The 15,565-nt window shown below is 45.4% G+C and overlaps 1 protein-coding gene across 7 annotated transcripts in view; it reads left to right on the forward strand.

Moving 5' to 3' along the window:
• The window catches only part of AKAP13 (A-kinase anchoring protein 13), a 314,908-nt gene that overhangs the window by 165,645 nt on the left and 133,698 nt on the right, over positions 1-15,565 (forward strand). For all 7 annotated transcript variants that reach the window (XM_065906801.1, XM_065906802.1, XM_065906803.1 and 4 more), the window contains 2 exons: positions 1,127-4,148; positions 7,955-8,088. In XM_065906801.1, coding sequence (XP_065762873.1) covers positions 1,127-4,148; positions 7,955-8,088 — 3,156 coding nt within the window. The remainder of the gene's footprint in view (positions 1-1,126; positions 4,149-7,954; positions 8,089-15,565) is intronic.

Below are 15,565 nucleotides of genomic sequence, written 5' to 3' on the forward strand. Positions count from 1 at the left end.
GGTCAGGATTTCAGGCTTTCTCGGCCGTGGCCCGGCTTCAGTCTGTGATCAGGAAGCTGGGAGTCCCACAGGCTGTGCAGTGTGGCCGAAAAATAAATAAGGAAAGAAAACCATGTGATTAAAAAAACAGTGTCATTATAAGGGTTCCTGAAACTTTGATACAGAGGTAGACCCACTCTTATGATCAGATGTATTTTATTTCTCTCCATTTTTTCCCTAAGCTTTGTCTAACATGTGTTTGTGATTTTTACATAATTTTAACTTTAGATTAACTGTTTTATTTTCTAAAACATTATAAATATCTTTTTCTGATTTCACTGTGGTCTTCACTGTTAACATTTGGAATATATGACAGCATAGCATCCTCCACCAGATTATTAACTGCGATGGTTCTAACCATTCTCATATAGTTGGTCACGTCTGTTTCTCAAGTTGCAAAGACCTGTTTCTGAGATGACCTATAAAATATCCTCCAAGCACGGTACCACCTGAGAATAACGAAGAATTCCCTATCGCTCGTTTGATATGTTGTTTGTTTAATATTCAGTAGTAGAGGAACAGAGGAACTCTTCATCAGTCAAGGAAAGAATTGAATCATTCCACTCTTCTGAAATTATTATAGCCCCATAACTAAAATAGTTAACCTAGATTGAACAGAGCCTATTTTGGAGACTGAAGGATGCTGTGTAACTCCTAGGTAAGAATTCAGGGCATGGGAGCATGTGTCTGTTGCTTGTGATTGAAGAGAGTTTACCAGACTGGTCAGGATTTGTTTTCACTTGTATATATGAGGCAGGACGGAAGCTGCCTCTGCCCCTCTAAAACCCCTATAAAAAGAAGGTTTTTGAGGCTCAGTTTTAATCTCCTTTCCAAAATAAGTCAATAATATAGAAAATAGCCATATTGTATTTTCTTGGCATCTTTATCTTTCTAGCAACTGCAGCTGTCAGACACAGCTCAGGCCCAAGGGTGCATCTATTGGCACTTACTTAGGTTGGCTCAGCCCGTGACCTTAGAAGGGCTAGCATGCTAATGACTTCTCTCCCACAGAATTTTCGCTTACAGATGTCAGTGATGTCTTTTCTCATGGTCAGTTTTTTTAAAAACATCTTCTATTTCCTCCTAGAAAACAAACCTCAAGCAGATGGATAGTCTCACGCCCTCAGCGGTGACAGCACAGGACCCTTCAGGTCCCCCCCATGATCAGGATGCAGATGGTCACTTTGTTCCCCGCGCGTCCGAGCCCACAGCCAGCCTGCAGCTTGCCTCTCCCGGAGCTGCCGAGAGCTCTCAGCGCTGCCGGGGGAGCATCGTGGGGCAGACTGAGGGCTCCTGCGATTTGCCAGGTGTGGCCACGGAGGAGGACACAGACCCTTCCTGCAGGAAGAGGAGCACAGGCGTGGCGAGAACAGGAGGTGAGGTGGGGCCAGCACCTGCCACAGACCCTGGAGCAGCGTCTGCTCCCGACAGCTGCGTTCAGAGCCTGCCTGATGGCAGAGGAGAGGGCCCGGAAGGCCTTCCGTCCTGTGGAGTCAGAGACGACGAAACTACGTTTTTGGCAGGGGCCCCCGACCTGGCGTCCCCAGGCAGCGTCCCGCAGGGGGGCGTGGCCCAGGCCTGCTCTGGAGGCAAGCTGGTGGTTGCTTCGCCAGCAGGTGCCAGCACCCCCGAGGCTACAGGAGAAGGGGAACATGGTCTCGTGCACCCTGATGCCGCCATCGGGGGGAACATGCTTGAAGTAGAAGAGAGTATGAAGAAACGACTTGAGGACTCCAGTATCAGCACGGCTGGAGCCTCTGACGGAAAAGTCACAGACGAGCCTGTGGATGGAGCCAGCCTTCCAGACAGTGTCTTGGCTGCCAGTCCCCTGGATGCTAACAAACCTACAGAATCGATACTTGCCATTAGTAATGGCAAAGCTGTCATTGACCAAACGGCAGAAACTGAAACTTCTAAAAGTTGTGAAGAGAGTGCTCACACTCCAGGAGCCCAGAATCTTCAGTTAGTTCCAGCTGCTGCAGGCGACGAGGTTTCAGAAGGGCTCCAACCCAGCACTCCCTTGGCCAGCGCGTGTGCGCCAGGGTCGCCCTCTGATTTAACCTTGCCCGGGCCGCACAAAGATGGGACGCCCAACCCGAAATCAGAAGTGGCGTCATCTGGCGTTCACAGCCAAAGCAGCGAGTCACCCATCTGCTCCGCGGCTGGGGGTGATAAGCTTTGCACAACCCCTGAGTGTCAGCCAGGCACAGGGGCGTCTAGTGGTGTGTCGCCTGCAGAACACCGTGACGACACAGCCCCCCAGCCTGAGAGCACGACCCCAGGACGGCTCGGCACGCGGCCCCCGCCCACTGCCCGCTGCCCGAGCGGCCCACAGGCCAGCTCCACCCAGAACACCCCGGGCACCCCAGAACGTGTGGAGGCTTCTCTCCAAGTTTCAGATAAAGAAAGCCAAGGAGAAGCTCTGAAAGTGGAGACATCGTCAGCAGATCCAGCTGAGGTGGTTCCACACTCGCAGGCCGCTCCCCCCAAGGCTGAGAAAGAAGGGGCGTCAGACCCGGCTGTGACACCAGGCGGGACTGTCTCTCTGGCAGGCAGTCCCGGCAGTGAATCAGTAACCAAAGATGACGCATTCTTGCTTGTCCCCTCCCAGAGTGAAAAGGGAAGAGCAGCCCTCCAACCACACACAGATGGTGGAGATGGGCCTGACGGAGACGCGAGACGTCCGGAGGAGCAGCCTCCAGAAGGCGGCGCGGCGGCCCTGGGCCCACCCCCTGCGGCCCTAGACCCGCCGCCCGGCATGGGGAACACCGGCCCTGGAGGGCTCGCTGGGGAGCAGAAGCGCCCCTCCCTCTCAGCGGCCCCCGAAGCCCCAGCCATCGAGGGGGCCACCGCCTCCGCCCTGCTTCCTGGGGGTCAGGCCGCTGTGACTGAAGGAGGAAAAACTCAGGTGGTTCCTGAGGGCCCAGGAGGCGAGGGTAAAGCCAGGGCCTGTCCTGCCACTGGGGATGGCCCTCTCTGCCCAGGAACATCGCGGGAAGAGTGCAGACCACCGCCTCCTGCGCCAGAGGCCCCGGGGGTCCCTGAAGAGCCCGGCGCAGCGGCCTGTGCAGAGGACAGAGCACCGCAGCCCGGCAGCTCCCCGGGCACACCCTTGGCCCGTCTTCACGCAGAAACTAAACCCAACAAGGAAGTGGCCCCGGCAGCCTCCCGGCCGACGGGAGGTGGGGCCGCACAGAGCCTGGTGCCACCAGGAGCTGGTCTGGCTGCTGACTCCAGCCAGGACGCCCCAGGTGCAGAGCCGAGCAGCTCAGCGCCGGCGCCAGATCTGTTAGCAGGTGGGCCCAAGGCGCCGAACTGCAGTCCAGCTTCTTCGGTTCCGGATGTTGAGGTGGAGGACACCCCATCTCCGGGGAAGAGCGCCGGCTGTGAGGTGAGTGGAGATGCAGTACTGGACGGTGTCCGGGTTCATGGTCTACAAGAAGCCCTTGGGGCTGGGACAAAGGATATATCTCACAACGCCCCAGACACCTTCTCCTGCCGGGAGGAGACTGTGATCCTGGGTTTGCCCGGAGCTTCACCAGCCACAGGTGTGACTAACCCCCAGGGCACCGCGCCCCCAGAGCTGGTGGCGCCTCCGGGTGGGGAGAAGAAGCTGGAGGGAGCAGACTGTGACTCTGTTGGCCCGCAGGAGGCCCGGGGGGACAGTAAGACGCATCACGACCCGCTGCAGCCTGTGGGTGGAGAGCGCCCCCCAGAGATGGGGCTCTCGGGTGAGGCACGGGGTGCCCCCGCTCTGCCCTGCACTTTGGTGGATACCAAAGCCCTGCGTCAGCCCGAGAGTGCCGACTCCATCGAGGAGGCTGCCAGCCGCATCGTGGATTCTGTCATAGAGCAAGTCAAGGCCTCCGGAGCGCTGATGACAGGGGGGGCCCTCGGGCACAGGTCACCGCCCAGGCCTCCTGAGGCAGGCCCAGGGACAGAGCCCACAGCGTGTGCTTCCGCCGGGGAGATGAGCGCCCTGCAGCCTGCGGAGACCCCGCCAGTGGGCAGTGGTGGCGGAGAAGCCTCTGGGAGCCTTGAGCAGTGCTTTGCTGGAAGCGAGGAGCCAGAGATGATTCTGCCTGTCCAAGGACCTGCACCAGAGACAGGTAAGCCACACAGAGTACAAAGCAACCGACTGAGGGATAGATTCCCTTCAGAGTCTCTGGGATGTGCCGGTAAAAACACAAGTGTCACTGCTGTTCAGAGGCCGTGTGTTCACTGGGTCGGTTGCCAGGCTACCAGTCAACACCATCCGGAGAGACACGTCATGTCAGACTGGGACAGATTTTGCTTCCTGTATTCCAGAGCCCCAGCTTGGTGGCTCAGAACCTATAAATGCTCTCTCTGTCCCACTGGAGCAGCTGCAACTTTCTTAACCTGGAAAACAGTACTGAGATCCCAGGTGCTCCAAAATGATAAAGGGATGGAGCAGATGTTTTGAGTCACGTGTCTTAGTCCTTTTTCTCGAGAACCGTGACACACAGGGCTGACAAGTTCTGTTTTATTTCTAAACCTGAAACTCCCTTTCTTTGCCCACCATCCTAGTCTGTGTCCTGAGCACATCTAGAGTCAAGGTGGTTTCAGAACAGCTGGCAGTATCTTTCTCAGCCGATGGCCCAGCATCCCACATGGTGGCATTAGGTCATTGGTGGAGCCTGGGGGGAAGGGAACGCCCTACTTTTCCTGCCCGAGGAGCAGGCCTCCTGTTCCATTGCCGGTGGCTCTTGGGCAGCCATCCGTCTGGGAACTGGGGACCCCGCGCAGCACAGGGCCTAGGATACAGGATTTCCGCCCGAGCCTGGTCTGCCGCACCGCTGTCACAGGGCAGACGTTGTATCTGCTTATCTCGGTGAAGCAGCTGCAGCAAGCAGATTGCTCACACGGCAGCAGCCCAGTTCCATCTGCGGGTAACCATGTCCAGAGAGAGCAAAGAGAAGCCTCTGGTGCTCGGTGGAAAGAGACCAGCCGAATAGAACTTCTTACCTGGGGCTGAGGCTGAGGCTTAAACTGAAGTCATACTGGGTCTTGACTCCTGACATTGTTCAAGGTCAGTTGAGCTCAGACTCTGAGACCACCACCTGTTACCAGAGATAGACAGAGGATCTATCTCCATGCTTGTCCCCAGTCTCTCATAGGTAAGAAGCCTGTTTTGTTTTTATCATCTGATTGTTTTTGCAGTTCCTTCTAATTTTTGGAAAACCGCTTTACTGTAGTTATGTGTTAAGAGTTGCGGGGGTGGGGCAGGAAGAGAAATGAACGAACAGAAGAAGGGAAGAAGTTGCTTTGGAAAAAGAGCCGTTTAAACACAGTGGCCATTTTTCCTGATAAAGGGTTTTTAACCATTTATCATCTGTTTTTCCAGTTGAGGGATTTAAGAAACCCAAAGTAGTAGTTTTGGTGGCTTCAGGCTTTTTGTTTTCTTAATATCTTGGATTGTTAGCCATGAACAAATTTCTCTCACTGTCAATCTCAGGATTTAAATAAGAAGGTCTCTAATTTTTAAAATAAGGCACAACAACAGGTCTATTTTGGGGGCCCTGGCAGGGTGACATTTTGAAAGAATGGGAGTGGCTGTAAGCCGATGCCTGGCTGTGTTCTTTTCACTTGGGTGCTGCGTCTTTGGCCACATGGGCTGGAATTATATCTCTTTCTGGCTCAGTAGTCAGAATTTAACCCAAGTAAGTACAGACTAAGTAAGGTTTGTGTCCAGAGTACCTTATGAGAAAAGGCAGATACCAAGAAGAGTTTCAGACTTTGATTTTTAGTAGTACACAAATATATTAAGGATGCCAAGGAATTACGTTTAAGATTTTAAGGCTGTAGGAAGGGGAATGAGACAGAAATCAAGTTTTAACGGCGTCTGTGGTTTTGGAGTTGGTGGGTGTGTGTGGGAGAGTTACTGCTGATGCCTCGAGGAGTCATGTGGGCTCCATGCTCATGGCCTCCAAGGACAGTGAGAAGTAACCGGTGATGAAGCAATGGGTGCTTTTTTCAGAAAATAGCCAGGACTGGGGAAAGTCCCCGGTCACGTTGCCCCAGAGAAAAAGCACCCAAGTGTGATCTCAGACCAAAGGGTATTTTCTAGGAAGTTTACATTCCACTTATGAATTTAACCTTACTGCTTTGTAAGTGGGCAGACATCAGTGTAACTGCTGGTTTGGAAGGACCCACATAGCATTGGCCTCTGTTTTTATTATATAGTGCTGTCGGCAGAGCCAAATAGAAATCAGGAAGAGCGAATTCCATACCTTCAATTCGAATGAGGGGATGGGCCTGATACATAATCAAGAGCATTGCCTGCAGTGCTTTGGAAAGTTAGTATTGCATGATGGAGCCAGGCCGGTCCTGTGGGGGCTGCCAGCACCCTGCAAGTCCCAGTAATCTCTGTTTAGTGCTGTGACTGGTTGCTGCTTGCCAGGATACATATTTTCAGGTGATGGATATTATCATCAGGATAGTAAGGATTTATGAGAAATCATATCTCCAAATAAATGAAATAAAAATCAACATCTGTCCCCCGACCCCCACCAAAAAGAAAAAGCAAAAAAACTTGTCTACTCACTCAGAAATGTTTTAATCAAGGAATATTTAAGGGGATTGTTTAGTCATATTTTTCTTTTTTAATTTTAATCACATATTATGGAAGACAGATTTTCGTTCTTTGGACAACAAAACGTTTGCCCCCTTTTTTTTTAATTGCTAGTAAAATCATGTAATTAAAAATAAAGGCAAAGAAAGGAGACTTACAAGTATTCATTTATAGTAATGTAGCTTTCCTAAATGTAAAGTAGAGCTTTACACATGTCACAGTGTGCTTTTTTAGATTTATTTTTAATCGGAGGATAATTGCAGTATTATGTTGGTTTCTGCCATTTGAATCGACCGTGAGTATACATATGTCCCCTGCATCTTGAGCCTCTCTCCCACCTCCCACCCCTAGAATATAGTCTTAATATACTTGATGATTATATAATAATCATATACTATACTGTAAAATTTATTCTTTGGTGAAAGAAACCTCTGTGCCCTCTGTTGTAGGGAGCATTTTTCTCTGCCAGAGTAGTCGTGTCACTAAATTAATAATCATAGAAAATTTTCAAAATGAAATCGAAATAATAGTTCTGTTTGTATTTGGATTATAAACATGATTTTTGACTGTTCAGCCATCAGAGTCCCCTTTAAAAAAAAGTGTCAAAGCCTAAATTTGTCTCAGGCATCATTTTATCTCTTCCTTCCTGTATTAGCTTGACCATATGGTGGTCAGGTAACAAAACCGCTACTCTTTAGTCTGTTGAGCATCAGTCTAAAGAAAACATGAGAAATTTTTTCCTTAAGAAAAGGTCCTGCTGGTGTGTTTTGGTTTGGAAAGTAATAAAAGTTAAATTCTAATTTGTTCTGGATACTTTAGGTGGATGAGTGTGTGTAGTATATTTTTAAAAGATTCTTCCCAAAGGCTTTATCTCATTCTCAGCGGCTCTTTTCTTCTTGTCATGTGCAAGTATGTCTTGCCTCTGTGATAATAAGATGGACTAACTACTAGCTGTAGCTGTTAATTGGTTCCCTTAAAGCTTGTAAGTTTTTTGCTCCATGTGCAAGTAAGCACCACACTCATAGAATCATCATGAAAAGTAAATAGTGAAAATGGAAGTTCAGTAGGCATTGAACAAGATCTTTCCTTAGCTACAAACCCACACAGAGGCTGGAGAAAACCACACAACCCTGTGATCAGGGCTCAGCAAAGGGCCAGAAATGACACCAGCTCCCAAACAATACTTGCTGTTTAATGCAAAAAAAAAAAAAAAAAAAAGGCGAAAGCAAACAAAATGCATGAAACCTGGAGCAAGTTGCGTAAATAGAAAGGCCGGGGAATCAATTTTTCAAATGCACTTTGTAACCACCTTGCTCTCCCTAGAAATGCCCGACACGAAAGCTGAAGATGAAGTGGATTTTCTGAGTAACACCCGGGAGAGTTCAGTTTCTGAAGAGGCAGCTCTGGGAAACAGAACTTCTACGCCGGACGTGAAACAAGGCCCGAAGACCCAGGCGGTGAGTCTGTCCGAGCACAAAATGTGTTTAGCCTGCTCTGCGTGTCTGCTCTGTGCCGTTATCTGGGGGATTTTTTAAATTCACAGTAGGGTTTTTCCCCTTCTCCCTTGTTCCCTAATATACAAACGTGGACATGGCGCAGTGAAGCTTTTACATAGCATCGTTTTAGAATGGATCTTTTAGATCCCTGCAGGGATCCCTTGGAGATTGTAAAGAAAAAGGTTTTTTTCCCTGTGAGCACAAGACTTTCCAATTTGTCATGAGGTTTAACATGTCTCAAGATGGGAATTACCACAAAAAGGGATCTATTGACACTTCTTGAACCTGACTCTTCTTTCTTTTTATAGAAACTGATAGCGAAGATGATATTTTAATTTGAAACCCAATACTGACTGAAATAGGAAGTGTGTCATTTTTAGTGATTAAAAAAAAGATTTATTAGATTTTCATAACAACTCTATTGAGACATAACTCACATAACCATACAATTCACCCATTCAGGTAAGGTGTGCAGTGCAGTAGTTTTTTTTAACATGTTTACAGAGTGGACAACCGTCACCACTGTCTAACTTTATAACACGGGCCTCACACCAGAAAGAAACCCATATTCATTAGCAGTTCACCCCTACCCACCTCAGTCGATAGTCACCAGTCTCCTCTCCATCTCCAAGGATTTGCCTCTTCCAGAACTTCATACAAATGCAGTTACAGAGCATGTGGCCTTCAGTAACTGATTGCTTTCACTTAGTGTATTATTTCAAAGTTCACCCATGCTGTAACATTGATCAGTATTTAGTTTCTTTTTATTACCAAGTAGTACCCCATTGTATGGATGTACCATATTTTTTTCTATATTTGGATTGTTTCTACTTTTTGGCTGAATAGTTGTGAATAGTAACTGCTAACAAACTGTCCGTTTGTATGGACATATGTTTTTATATGCTTAGTAATTATTGTGTTGGCTCATGTGGTAATTCAATATTTAGTATTCAGTAAGTTTTCAAAAATGACTTATTTTCAGAGTCTTGATTATTGTTCTTGTTTGAAGCTATTAACTTGTAAAACAAGAGAACTTAGAAACTTGAACAGTGTTCTAAGCTTTAGATGCCATGATTGTTTTTTAAAAAAAGCAACGAAAAGAAACAACAAAAAAAAAACCCCACACATCTTTGGCTGGAAAATCAAGTTATTGGAGTAAGTCACATTGCCCGTCAGAAAACCAGCCATCCTTGTCTAGACTTGAGGGTGTGTTTTTTTTGCTCTTCAGAGGGCTAAGTATTTTTCATAGGATTACCCCAGTTTGCTAAACAGAACGGTACCCTTCCAAACTGCTTCAAGTGTGTGGACTGGGATAAACAAGCTCCATTTTATTGGAGTGCAGTGGTAGGGAGGTGCTGACTGTTCTCACCCACCCCTTATTACCGATAATACTCATGACTAATGCCTGGGCGGCTACTTGTGCAGCAGGCATTATTCAGACAAATGTTGCTTTTGCCCCTGGGGAAAGAAGAGAGAACCCGCCCTGCATGGGTAACGTGTCTTTGTTTCCAGAAGCCCCTGAAAAGGGGAAGGAAGAAACTCACATCCTTGAATTCAGACACCACTGCTTCTTCACCCTCCACGTGAAGTCCTGTGGTTAGCGTCCTGGGTACAGCCTGAGGCTTGGCCACAGACTCTTTGCTTTCTCACGAGGATAGCTCTGTCCTGACTGTACCTTAACCATTCATTACAAAGGGGAAAGCAAAACTCTGTTTTGTTTGGGGTTTCTGTTTGTTTGTTTTTTATTGGGGGTATAGCTGGTAAGCAATGTTGTGATAGTTTCAGGTGACCATTGAAAAGACTCAGCCGTACATCCATGTGAATCCATCTCCCCCAAACTCCCCTCCTATCCAGGCTGCCACATAACATTGAGCAGAGTTCCCTGTGCTAGACAGCAGGTCCTTGTTGGGTATCCATTTTAAATACAGCAGTGTGCGCGTCTCCATCCCGAACTGCCTGACTCTCCCTTCCTCCTGTCCTTCCCCCTGATAACTGTTAAGTGCCCTCTCTAAGTCTGTGAGTAGCTTTCTGTTTTGTAAGTAAGTTCATTTGTATCATTTCTTTTTAGACTCCAGATATAAGGGCTGTCATAGGATATTTCTCCTCTGTCTGACTGACTTAAAGTTGCTCCTTTCCTCTTCTCATTTTCCCTCCAGTTTTAGAAGTCGAGAGAGAGGACACTCCTCTGGTTAGGCATGAGGCGTCATTTTGCAGATAGAAGAAGTAGACCCCCAAATAGTCCTTTGGCTAGCTCAAGGTCAGGGCCTGCTATAATGCTAGAATGGGAGCTTCTCGTTTGGTTCTACCCTAGAATCTGCTCAGTGGGTTGCCTTCCTCCCCAACTCTACCCCAGGCTCCCTACTGTGGGCTTATCCTAAGGAGCTTCAGGATTCGAGAACCATGTAATTTGTCTGTTGTTGCTGGGGTATGTCTTTGCTTTGTGTCTGCCTCCACTCCATGTAGTTAGAGAAAGCATACTTTGATGGGATTCTTAGTTCGTAAGGATCTTCAGGTCTAGTGTTCACAGCGTTCTTAATAGTGACATGAAATATGACCTCTGGCCTGCCCTCCCTTGCTGTGGATTGAGAGGAGGAAGCATAGACATTTTCACATTTTCCCTGTGTCGCATTTTCTCCTTTTTTTCCCCATCTAACTCTGCATGTTCTCTTCCTGGAGAAGTTTGTGAACACGTTTGTAAAGGACAGAGAATAAATACTGCAGAGTTTGTGGGATGTACAGTATCTGTAACAGCTAATCACCTTTGCTGTTGCATGCGAAAGCAGCCACAGGCTACCTGTAAACAAGCATTTGACTGACTGTTCTGATAAAAACTTAACAGAAATTTGAATTTATTAAAAAAAATTTTTTTTCTTTGAAATTTGAATTTCATATTGTGAAATCATTTCATATTGTAAAATCATGTCATATTGTGAAATGATTTCATATCATGAAATACTCTTTTTTGAATTTTTTCTTTCATCATTAAAAATTAATGTAAAAAGCTGGTCTTTGGTGTGTTTTTTTTCCCCCATGTGCTGTACAAAAACGGGTGGTGGTAATCTGTCGGCCCCTGGCCTTTAGAATATGTGTGCATCAGTGGATGAAAAGAAGGAGAAAGCAAGTAGAGTTTTTTCTCTTCTGAATGGTCTCAGCCTGTGGGAGAGCTTGTTACTAAACCGCACAGAGGAAGCAGAGAGTTTCATGTCTCTCCTAAGTGTGTCTTTTGACTGGGTATCTCCAGGGCTCGGCTTCCTTAGTCTGTTCGTCTTCTGGCCTTAACCTTCTGGAGCCTGGCCTTGCAGTCTGAGATTGTGATTGTAGTCGAGGGTGGAATGGCATTCATTTAGGATTATTTAATTTGGTTTTTCAGACACATGCCCAGTCTGTGTATTGCCCTTGGAAATAAACCAGTCATTGCTTCATTGACTCATTGTTTCTCTGAATCAACCTCTTCCAAATGTAAAACAGAGAAAAATCTGTGTGTTTTAACGCTTTGCTACTGTCTTGAAAACCGGGAACATAGTTTTGCATAAGGAATAAAGGATGCATAAAGAAATCGGGCAGTATCAAGAAAGTCCTTGTGTATCTGCAGAGAAGGCACATGCATGTTAAATGCCTCAGGTTTCTCAGCATGTGATACACGGTCCTGACAGATACTTCCCTACTGAATCAAAAAGAGTTCACAATTCCAGAGGCCCAGCTTTATACACACAGTGGTCCATTCCCATTTGTCATTTTATCATCATTTTATATTCATGGTTTGTCACTAAGTATTGCCAAAGCTTTAATACTAGTTACACGTAAATATTCATCATTATCCCTTCTTCCATACATCACTGGTTTCAAGATTCTAGATTACCTTTTGTTGTCCTTTTTTCCCCCCAGTGAGTTAATATCTATCAAGTACTTAGAGCGCGACATGTAGTAAGTACAGCTTAACATTCTTAGTTAGTTTCATAACTTCATATTCCAGTATCCTTTTTACTCATTAAAGTAACCGGTGACTTACAGTGGTCCCTAAAGCAATCAAACCGCAGTTTCTGCTTCTAGAACATTGTTATGAAAGCTTTAGGAGTAGCAGCAAGCATTAATTTAAGTTGGGAGATAGGGTGCTTGTTTTAGTTCTGAGATCTTTAGAAATTTGAATGAACCTAAAAGATTATCTGAAATAGGAAGGAAAAAAATGGTTTCTGGAAAGTTAAGCAACTAACCTCATTTCACAGCTAGGTAACTGTACGCTAGACTCATTTCTGTATGGGTAATGTTTCTGTTACACTGTGGTTTTCAGAAAACTCATCCTGAGGATGTACGTCTGGGCAGTTCAGTTCACTTTGATTTTTTGTGTTTTAAACAAACAGCCCTGAATGATGGATACACACATGAAGATTCTGAAACCGTTGTGTTATACTCCCATGCTTTCAATGATAGTCGGAGAAATTCCTTTGACTACTTTAGCACCTACTTTTATTTGCTTTAAAAGAAGTCTCGTGTTCTTATTATAATTTGTTCACCTGTAGGTAAATACCATCAAGATGGTATTTGTCCAAAGAGTTTGCTTTTGCTGAATGAATAACTAAGATTTTCCAGACCTGCTGCTTATTTCCTAAAGAATGCTGTGTAGAGATGACTGAATATTGAGCCCAGAACAGAAAGCCTCTGGGACCATTCACCTTAAGAAAATGCTCCACAGAGGCCAGGAAGGAGTTCTGACTCCTACTCGCCTGCCCTGGTGCTTCAGACCAGCGCACTCCGTGTCCTCTGTCGATCTTTTCAGCATGTGGCCAGGTTAATCAGGGAGGTATTGTCCGTTCATTGAGGCATCTCTGTAATAATTCCTTTTCCAAATGATCATTGCAAAAGCTTGTTAGCCATACGGAAGAGTTAAGTCAGCAAGCCAGAGTGTCTTGTCAGGATGCCCATGGTCCTGGCAGTCAAACAGTCGAGAAGAAATACATTCAGGCACAACTATAAAATCCCATATGTTGAGTATTAGGTTATTGGGAATGTCTAGTCTTCATTTAACACACACTCCCCAATCAGAAGCACTCCCTTTAAGAAAAAATTTTAAAAAAGCACTACATGGCCAAACATTAAATTAGCTCAGTTTTCCTTCTTAATTATTTTTGCAACAGTGTTATTATTTGTTTCTTCATGGTTTTGTTAAGGGCAGTGTTAGACTGTTTTTGGTTAAAATCTTGTTGAATTCTCCCCGTGCTTTGATTATATTGTTTTCTTCCTCTTGTCTCAAGGGGGCGAGCTTGCATCTCCGTACCTAGGCCAGGAGTCTCTAAAAAGGGTTGGTTGTTTTGTTTTTTTTTTTTTTTTTTCGTGTGTGGCTTTTCACAGCCTTTATGCTGAGCTGCTGTAGAAAATTTTGGCAGCTCTCTCAGACTCTTTGGTAACTGACTGGACAGGTCATAGCACTAATAACCCAAGATGGCTCACACAGCCTATCTTGTTATTTGACAGTTTGCAATTTTTAAAAAGAGTTTTGAAAATGTCTGTGCTGTCATATTTACATATAGAGTTTTGTGGTGTGTGTGTCACCCAGGAAGAAGCAAAGTGGCCTCGCCAGTAAGTCTTCTCTACGTATATTTGATATTTAAGAGAACCAGCACCCCCGTCCCTCTGCTCCCATTGCCAGTTATCTCTTTTGGGTCCAAATGTAGAGCTAGCTTTAGTCACAGGGAAACTTACTCCTCAGCTTTTTCATACAGAAATTTTAGAGATACTCTAGATGTCTCTTCTGACATAGAGTTAACAAGAAATTTCTGCAAATGTTTGAGCAAACTCCGGGAGACAGTGGAGGATAGAAGAGCCTGGCATGCTGCAGTCCATGGGGTTGCCCAGTTGGACACAACTCAGCAACTAAATAACAATAACATATTCTGGAGAAGATAGTTGGCAGAAAGAAGCGCCTTGAAGAACCCCAGATCATAAAGCCACAAGCGGAAAAACCTACAACCTTAGTGTAAAAATATCTGTAGATAATATTTGTAAGTTCATGTGTGTGTGCTCAGTCATGTAAGAGTATAAATTAGTGATCTGTAAGAATATAATTTAATATCTATAGATAATATATGTAAGAATATAATTTAATGATTTAATTTAAATCAAACTAGCATAATTTCCCCCTTGTCTAAAAAACTGAGGTACAGTTGGTGTACAATACTTTATTTTAGCTGCTTAGCAGTGATCCACAATTTTTAAAGGTTGTGTTCCATTTATAATTAATAAAAACTTCAGCTATGTCCTGTAACTTATTTTACACATAGTAGTTTGTACCTCTCCATCCCCTTGCCCTGTCTTGCCCCTCTCCTCTTCTTTCTTCCCTCTGATAACAATTAGATTGTTCTGTGTATCTGTTGAGTCTATTTGTTTTGTTATATTCACTAGTATTTTTTTTAGATTCCACATATAAATGATATCATACAGTATGTGTTTTTCTCTGTTGGACTTAGCTTCACTTAACATATTTCCCTCCAAGTTCATGTATATTATTGCAACTGGCAGAAACTCATTCCTTGTTATGCTGAGTAGTATACCATTGTATATGGCCATATATTTTTAAGGGACCGTTTGATCTGTAAAGAAAGGCTTAGGTCCCTTGGTAATGTGCATAATTGGGACAGTTATATTCTCAGATTAGATTTTGATTGTGTGTTTTAAGAAGAGGCCTTGCTGGTTGGCCACCATAAGAATAGAAGGTGCACACTGTATGTGGGATTCTTTAGCCAGGAAAGGGTTCAGAGGAACCGACTTATCGTATCTTGGTCCTCTTAGGCTGCTCAGCTTTGTGATGGGGCCTGTGGCTTTGATTTCAACTTATTTATTCATTTAGTAAGCCTTAAGTGAATGTACCTTTCCCTCTCAAGGTATTGCATTGAATATCAGTTCAGTTTAGTCGCTCAGTCGTGTCCAACTCTTTGCGACCCCAAGAATCACAGCATGCCAGGCCTCCCTGTCCATCACCAACTCCCAGAGTCTACCCAAACCAAATACGTAGGGAAGTAAAAGAGGTTAGATCTTGTCCCTGCCCCCAGTCCAGTTAAATAAAGCAAGCACGCATGGGCACACTCACGCTCTGTGGCTGTTGTATGTGAGATGTCCATATGGTGCCTTCAAGGTGCTGCAGGAGAAGTTCACAGAACTCAGGTGAGTTCTTCCTGAGGCATGCTTGTCTGGATGTAGTGATGTTTCCTTAGTATAGCCTTGTTGTAATGCTCGTTGTCTAAATATTCACTAGAAAGCAGAGATGGGCTCAGGGAGCCTTTGATGCACTCCCCTGCTTAACGGTTCCTTATTGCTTTCACAGTGTACTCGGCTTTTGGGAGGTTTCAGAATTACGAGAAATGCCCCCGTTTCCATTTAGGAAGCTGAAAAGTAACATTTACCGAAAGAAATATAAAGAATGGGGGGAGAGATTCATGGGTGGTGC

Source organism: Muntiacus reevesi, chromosome 15, assembly GCF_963930625.1.
Source record: "Muntiacus reevesi chromosome 15, mMunRee1.1, whole genome shotgun sequence".
Lineage (NCBI taxonomy): Eukaryota > Metazoa > Chordata > Mammalia > Artiodactyla > Cervidae > Muntiacus > Muntiacus reevesi.